At 38.8% G+C, this 8146-nt stretch overlaps 1 protein-coding gene and 1 long non-coding RNA gene across 5 annotated transcripts in view; one reads left to right on the top strand and one right to left on the bottom strand.

The window, feature by feature from the left end:
* The first annotated feature begins 2777 nt into the window (after positions 1-2777).
* Positions 2778-6166, top strand: LOC122086447 (putative glucuronosyltransferase PGSIP8). The gene is made up of 5 exons (XM_042655256.1): positions 2778-3509; positions 4234-4489; positions 4587-4788; positions 4874-5021; positions 5302-6166. Exons 1-5 carry the CDS (start codon positions 3232-3234, stop codon positions 5837-5839), a joined length of 1422 nt encoding a protein of 473 aa, XP_042511190.1. The 5' UTR covers positions 2778-3231; the 3' UTR covers positions 5840-6166.
* The window catches only part of LOC122086451, a 9956-nt gene continuing 7846 nt past the window's right edge, over positions 6037-8146 (bottom strand). For all 4 annotated transcript variants that reach the window (XR_006142423.1, XR_006142422.1, XR_006142425.1 and 1 more), the window contains one exon: positions 6037-6299. This is a non-coding gene — a long non-coding RNA (uncharacterized LOC122086451). The remainder of the gene's footprint in view (positions 6300-8146) is intronic.

Below are 8146 nucleotides of genomic sequence, written 5' to 3'. Positions count from 1 at the left end.
CTTTCTTTTCTCTCTCCTCTTTACTATTTTCACCAACGTACGGGTGACATAAATGGAAAGAAAAGAAAACATAAAGCTATATATACAATTCCTAATTAAGTGAATAGTGCACATGGGTGGGTCACTCAGGTGGGTGGGTGCACCCACCTGTCCTACCCACCTGAGGGCCAAAACTTGGGATTTTGACAGGGTTCGGGCCTCGGCACGAACCCCACCCCTGGCATACGATGTAGCATACGTATATACCTTAAAATACGAATATAATACCTATTTTATCTGTACATGGTCTTATGGTAGGTGCATGTACACGGCTTGGGCACTCCCGTCTCTTCTGGTACTGGCTCGGACTTGTCAGGCCAACCGGTGTTTAAGGTCACCCGTGCCATCATAGCCCATAAGGAACCCGCTCTAATTTCCTCCGGCTCGGTTCTTGCATGGTTAAACCGATTCAACCGCGAAATTAGACCGGGTTTAAGAAGCAGGGTATTACAGATTAAACTTTAAAATTTCAAACACAAATTCAATTATATAGCCTCTCCTTATATTAGAATGCACATGTGCTGTAGTCTTAAGTATTAGTTTGCAATTCTCAGTAATGCTCTATTTTCAAAGAGAAAGTTTATCATATGAAGTCTAAGGCTTCTTTTGTCAATATATTTTGTCATTTGTCCAAATCTAAGTAGGCTGAAAATTGATGAGGTAGATGGGAAAACTTATTTATAATACTTTCAGCTTCATTGACCTACCATTGCAGAACAAACTAGTTGGCATCCTAGTATTGTAACCTTGGTAAGCCACTTGTTAACAAGGAAGGGAAAATCTTATCAACACTTTTGTTTTTTGGTTAAATTATTTACACTATTATTGAGGTGTCAAATAAATCGCCTCCTTTTCTTACCCTGCATACTTTTTTTTTTGGGGGGTAGAAGATACCCTGCATACTTGAGAGATGGAATCGTGAGTTGTTTTAAGAATGTAATCAAGATTTTCTTCCACCCACAGTGGAGGAAAAATCCACTTTCCTAGTGTCATTATTATTTGATTTATTTATTTATTGGTAGAAGAAAAAAAATAACTTATATTACAGAAAGAGGGACAGAACAATTCGAGGAAAAAAAAGTAAGACGAAAGTCCAAAGACAATGTAGAAGAGAGGGAGGGGGGTGGGCAGTTATCCCAAATTACAAAAAGATGATTCGAAGAACCAAAAGAAGCTAAGGCATCAACCACTTGATTGCCTTCATGTAAACATGAGTGAAGATAACTGAATGTAGTTGTGAGGCTAATCTATGACAATTATCAATAATTGCTGATATTCTCCAAGGAGTAGAAGTAGTCGATCTCAATAAGGAAATAACTCCTAAATTATCACTCTCTACAATTTGATGAGTGAAGTTCCTGGAGACTGCAATAAAAAGTGCTTGCCGTATTACGACAGCTTCAACCACATAGGCAAATGAAATTCCAATGAATTCTGAGAAGCATGAGATAAACCTTCCATTAGAGTCTTTGAAAATGCCTCTAATGGCAGTAGGACTGGGGAAACAAGATAAGACCAATATACATTTGCTTTGATGGAGTTCAATGGTGGTGGATTCCAAGAAATGTGGATGGTCCTACTAGAACATGAAGGTGAAATTTGAGAAGATAAATATGTATTTACAAAGTCGATAATTCCTTCACGTTGTACCTTGATACCTTCTGCAAGTCATTTGAACCCCTTGGTCAAAGGATTGTTTCCTGATTGTGGATAAAATAATAATAATAATAATAATAATAATAATAATTAGACAACAATATTCATGTACCCTTTCACACGTTAACCCTTCTCTCTCTCTCTCCCCCTTGAACCACTTGTTCTCTTCCTCTCCATGCACACAATGGTTTTGATTTCTTGACTGGGTTAAGGGTTGTTCACCTCCATATATTTCATGGGTAGAAATGGAACATTGTGGTGGTTACTGAGTCTCCGGTTAGGGTCTATGAATAGTATATGGCAAAAAGCACAATTAAAAAGAGAAGCTAGACTCGATGAGTTTCAATGACTCAGACAAAATCACCAAGTCAATGAAAACACAGATTTGGTCTAATCATTTCTAAAACATAGACAAGCTTTCATGACTCTTTACCAAATATATTTTTTTTTATTTTTTCTTGCTTGATCCAATGACTTGCTTGAATCAAAACCTAATTTTTCAACTATACTTCTAATTCTACCATTGAGACCTAACCTTAGACAAGGATCCACAAAATTACCATCCCAACCACTCCTGTTGAATAAAAAACTCCATTCATATTGATACGTCTACAATTTCATTAACTCTCACATTAATACAAGGGCCAAACAACCAATTATTTTTTCTTTTTTTTTTTTGGGTAGAACACAACCGGTTAATCGAATTTATATTATAACTTCATATGACACCTATATGGGACCGTAGGAATCATTCAGACAAACCCAATAAGAAAAAGTCAGTCCACTCTTCTTTTACTACCGAAATCAACCCTTCTCGGATGAGTCTCCAACACACGAGGAAGGCCAATATGGTCAACACACAATTCCACCTCGAATCGAAGTTTCATCTAAGATAATCCACGTGGCAAGATCAGAATGCAAGACAACTGTCAGTTTGAGCAGTGCTGCATGCTCACGGTCACGAGTCCCGTTACAACCGGCTAGAAAATTGGGGCCCACAAGTTTTTGTTTGTTTTCTTGCCTGGTTTTTTAAAACTGAACTGAAAAATATTTATAGAAATCCATCTTATTTATTCCGACTCTCATTTTAGGGCTTTGTCCCTCTTCAATTCTGTAACTGTCTATATCCTTCCTTCCTCTTCCCTTCCCTTCCCTTCCCTTCCCTTCCTCTCTCTTTCTTTTTCCCTTTTTCTCTGCAACTCTCTTCCATACTTTTTTGCCTTTCCCCTCTTCCTCCGAAGAACGGCGGAGAAAAATCTTCCTTTTTTTCCGTCGTTCTTATCGGAATCTTAACCTATTCAATTCCGGCTACCGCCTTGATTCTGACAGGTTAGTCGCTAGTTGCCTGGAATCCACCCCCCCTCCGGATTCTTTTATAATTACTACTTCTAAGAAGTTGTTTGTGAGAATGAGAATAAAAGAGGGAAGATCAAATTTTGCTTAAGGTTGCTTCAATTTTTTAGGTCTGGGTGGATTTTATTGTTTTTCTTTTGCCAGTTGGTGAAAGAGGAAGAAGAAACAATAAGAAGAAGAAGAATGGGGGACAGAGATAGGTCGGGGGGGTTGGGAAGTTTGAAGTCTGTGTTGTTTGTAGCAGCTATTCTTGCAGCCACGGTGATTCAAGACGTGGTTTATGCGGAAGAGAAAGTGAATCGAAACGCTTATGCGGCGATGATGTATATGGGAACACCAAGGGATTACGAGTTCTATGTTGCGACTCGTGTGATGCTCAGATCGTTGGCGAAGCTTCAGGTCGATGCCGATCTCGTTGTCATTGCCTCACTCGACGTTCCGGTCTCATGGGTTCAGGCTATGTAAGTGAGATATCCTCCTCCACAACCACTCTTCAATTTACAACAGCTTATATATACTACTCTCTCTCTCTCTCTCTCTCTCTCTCTCGTGATGTTTTCCGGCGTCGTCCGGCAAGTCCAGTGACATATTCCGGAGAGTAGAGTTTTTTCCGGTGAAGTCGAAGGCTATAAAGCCAATAATTGTATTTAGATGACAAAGACAGAAGAAGCCGTTGGATTCAACGAATCTCGGTCTATGACCTTCTTCCCTGTCCGGTGGGTAAAGAGGCAGGCAAGGAAGGCATTTTCCGGTATTTTCGGAATGATACCCTCGAGCTTTGGGGAAACTACTGGGCCTCTCCATCGGAATTGAAAAAGTTGACCCCTGAGTTAAACGTGTTGGCCTTTCATGAATACGGAAAGTAGCTTTTGCTTGATTTTTTTTTTGCCATTTTGACTTCTGGAACTCAAATTCTTCTGGGGTAGGTCACCGTCTGTGTGGCTCTGTACAGGGCCCTGTAAAAATATCCAGCTTGATATTTTCCAAGGTTATTTTGGTAATTTCATTGGCCCAACATTTAAATTCAGCATAATCAACCTAAAATTAGAAGTATTTTTTTTTCCTCTGGATGATTCTGCAAATCAATTTTCTTTATATATTATAGAGGAAACTTGAAATTTTGGATATATATATATATATATATATGTGTGTTAAGATGGTTTGGTGACCTACCTTTTGGTGCAGGGAACAGGAAGATGGAATAAAAGTGAAGAGGGTAGAGAACCTGCATAACCCATACCAGTCAGAAGACAGCCATGATAGGTTTAAGTTGACGATGAACAAGTTCTATGCTTGGAGTCTAGTGGATTATGATAGGGTGGTCATGCTTGATGCTGATAATCTCATTCTCCAAAAGACAGATGAACTGTTCCAATGTGGTCAATTCTGTGCTGTCTTCATCAACCCTTGTATCTTCCACACTGGCCTCTTTGTGTTACAGGTATTCATTCATTCATTCCTCTTGCACAATTGGTATTAATATCATCACAGAAGAAAGTTGTTTTTTTTTCTAACCTCTTTTTATTCTTCGACTTCAGCCATCAAATGAGGTGTTCAAGGACATGCTTCATGAGTTGGACATTAAACGTCACAACCCAGATGGTGCAGATCAGGGTTTCCTGGGTAGCTACTTCCCGGACTTGCTTGACCGTCCAATGTTCCATCCACCTTCTAATGGCACCAAGCTTGAGGGCATATACAGACTACCGCTGGGATACCAGATGGATGCTTCATATTACTGTAAGTAATCACTTCTTTGATGACTGGTATTGAGATATCCATTCAGGTCCCTTGAATATTCTTGTAATTATGTATTGGGTGGCAGATCTGAAGCTCCGATGGAATGTACCCTGCGGTCCTAACAGTGTCATCACATTCCCTAGTGCTCCATGGCTAAAGCCATGGTACTGGTGGTCATGGCCAGTCCTCCCGTTGGGCTTTCAATGGCATGAGCAACGCCGACAAACACTCGGGTAAGTTAACAAATTACTTGTATTGTGGCCTCCAAAGATTTCTGAGCATCAATTGTGTCCTCTTTGGAATGATTTTTGGCATTTGTCTGTAATCTGAGCTCTGGATGCATCTAAAATGATAGCTCCAACCTGATCTCTCTACTATGTTAGGAGTGTGGTTAGGGTCTGCCTCCCATGTCTTCATAATGCAACTGATGGATCCATTTAAGATATCACTGGCAATTTTTGCAACTCACATCTTATTTTTCTTGGCCTCTCGGGGTTCATTATCTTCAAACAGATACAATGACGAGGTGCCCATGGTTTTGATCCTGTCAACTATGTACCTAGCAGTGATGGCACTGACCCGACTTGCACGTCCAAATCTGTCCAAGTTTTGCTACAGAAAATCAGACAAGAGTCTCACCTTGCAAACGGGAGTGAAGATGGCCGTCGTGTTGTCTATCCTAGCTGCCTACACAATCCCCTTCTTTGTTATACCATGTACAGTGCACCCAATTGTAGGCTGGACGACATACTTTTTTGGCTGTGCGGTGCTTGCATCATTAGTAATACATTCCTTCCAGTTGCCAGCACTTGCAGTATTGACGCCCGCTTTGGGGATTGCTGGTGTACTTTTTGTCATGGCATACCCTGGGTACAAAGATGGGATTGTGCGAGCCCTTGCTGTGTTCTCCTATGCCTTCTGTTTTGCTCCAGTCCTTTGTGTATCACTGGCAAAAGTGGCGGCCAGTTTGCCAGTCTCAATTGAAAGAGAATTTACTTTGCCAAGAGTAGGAGAATCTCAACAGCCATCTGGATTTTTCAAGTTGTATTGAGCCACAAAATCAGCTACCTCTCAGAAGATTGACCTCTCAGTTCAACCAGACACTTTGAAATTTCAGCCTTTCTGTACATTTGCCCAGAATATGATTTGGGTTGTCATCTTACAGTACAATCAAACCACACAAAGGCAAAAAACCAACAACTGGTGCGGAGGAGCAGAACGCATGATTATTTTTTGTAAAGAAGAATAGAAACAAAATGATATTGTATTCAAAGAAAGCCTAGCTGAGATTGAATCAGTGGTAGAAAGGCATTTTGGTCAGACACTCTGGCATTCTTGAGTAGTAAAACATTTCTGGGTTATAATCCCATTTCTACAATAGCATAAAAATTCATACACTTGTCATCAAAATGTACATACAACATTAGCTCTAGCTAGAGCTCCACAAAATTCAAATCATACCAAGCTTTGCAGTTGGCTCTCCAAGATATTGCAGTATTAATGTGAATACTCTGTTCAAAAGAAATGAGCATGATGTCATCCAACATAATCATGGTAAGCCAAGAAACTGTAAACAACAATCTTGCACTTAAGCCTGTGGAAACCATCCAAACTGTATGGATGGTTACATGCCATCAAGCACCAACGCCAGCTGAGACTTGATCAAAGCTCCAACCACACACCACAGGTACCATTTACTTGAACCGCATCACAGAAATTTCAAGCTTGGTGTCCTAATTTGCCTCGTTTTCATGCACTAGCCCTTCTTACTACCCATATCTCATAATACTGTGCTATTGGGTGGATGCTACTACTCATTCTAGGTCCAGGAAACCATGTAATTTCTTTATTTCAGATCAGGGAAAGAAAACGAAATGTTACTTTAGTGTCAAAATGAAGACTGCACTGAACCGGGGAAAAAAATGAAACAACCAGATCAAACTCCTTATCGGGTCCATATTGGTTTTGATCTTTGGAAAAATGCTAAGACCGACTGAAACTGAAAAACCCCCAGTAAAAAGGAATAAAATTATATTTTTTATAATGTCTTTTATAGGTGTGTTTAGAACTTGGCACATTTTTTTCATTGCCCCTTGTCTTATTCCCAAAATTTGTTTAGGAGAATTTGAAAATGACATCATTATATCATATTATCAAAATGCATTATTGTCATGCATATTTTTTTAGTATACATGTGAAAAGACCCTATTATCCTTCTTAGAGAAAAAAATTATCAACGAAAAAGGCAAAAAAGTAAGGTTATAAATTAATTGACACCCCTCAAATTCCTTTTATATATGAAAACCTATATTGAACTGATAAGAGACCGTCAGGAGAAACCTTTAAGGGACCAAAACTGACCAGATCGATATTTATCAATTGCAGGTTTGATTTTGTAGACCAACCAATTATCGATCCAAAGCCAGACTAAATTGATAAATGGTAAGACCTTTATTTATTTATTTATATATATATTTTTTGGGGGGGGTGGGGTGGGGTTTCCAAACAACAACCAGACTGAACCAAACCGATTGACACCCTGAATAGACAATTTCATTATTACAGATGATGTCCAACAAATAGTGTAGGCCATTCAGATAGATTTTCAATTGTTCATGGAACACCCTCCTAGTCATTGATTTCGACATTAAAAAAAAAAATTATATATAGGTAGATGGACATTAATGGCCTTAGAAAGTTTAAAAAAAAAAATGTCCTATATATCTCAAAATGTAAATTAACCTTGCAACAACTTCCTGGTTTTGCCTAGTAGGAATGTCAACTTCTGAAGAAACAAACAGCTATTCTGTGATAAAGATACCTAATCAACAACAGTTAATAAAAAAGGGATGTGACTAAGTTGGGATAAAAAACAACTGCATGAAATTCATGACAAGTACAGAAGGTGCAAAATGAGCATCCTCAAATGGCCTACATGGATTTACCGAGTTAAAACCAAGTACTAAGGAATGAATTGGTACAACAAAATCCATATATCCGATTGACTGTTGCACAATCCAACCAAATCTTCAATTAAGAAGATTTAGTTCAAGGATCTAGCGACCTGCTTTGTGATTGTTAAACCTGATTTATACTTGTTAAATTCAAACAATTAAACGTCAAATAATAACTTCAACTCCTTACTTTTCTGTATCTTACAAATCCAAAAAAGCTTCCAGTGTCAAGAAAGTCCACAGCTCTATTAGAAAGAGAGAGGTCTGAATGATTGCTAATCTTTCAGTATGGAAAAATGCAATTCAGACTACTGACAACATTAAAGACCATGAAAGGCAACAACGACAACAACAAAGATCAATATGAAATTCCATAGAAACCCATTTTAACATCCCCAACACTC

The sequence above is a fragment of the Macadamia integrifolia genome, chromosome 8 (assembly GCF_013358625.1).
Source record: "Macadamia integrifolia cultivar HAES 741 chromosome 8, SCU_Mint_v3, whole genome shotgun sequence".
Classification (NCBI taxonomy): domain Eukaryota; kingdom Viridiplantae; phylum Streptophyta; class Magnoliopsida; order Proteales; family Proteaceae; genus Macadamia; species Macadamia integrifolia.
Note: the sequence above shows the minus strand (reverse complement) of the source record. Positions and strands in the feature narration are given on the sequence as shown.

Excerpts from the sequence above, each read along its gene's own strand:
- LOC122086447 (XM_042655256.1), top strand. The coding sequence starts at position 3,232 with ATGGGGGACAGAGATAGGTCGGGGGGGTTGGGAAGTTTGAAGTCTGTG. Across the intron at positions 4,789-4,873 it reads GATGGATGCTTCATATTACT|ATCTGAAGCTCCGATGGAAT; the intron begins GTAAGTAATCAC and ends ATTGGGTGGCAG. Across the intron at positions 5,022-5,301 it reads CAACGCCGACAAACACTCGG|ATACAATGACGAGGTGCCCA; the intron begins GTAAGTTAACAA and ends ATCTTCAAACAG.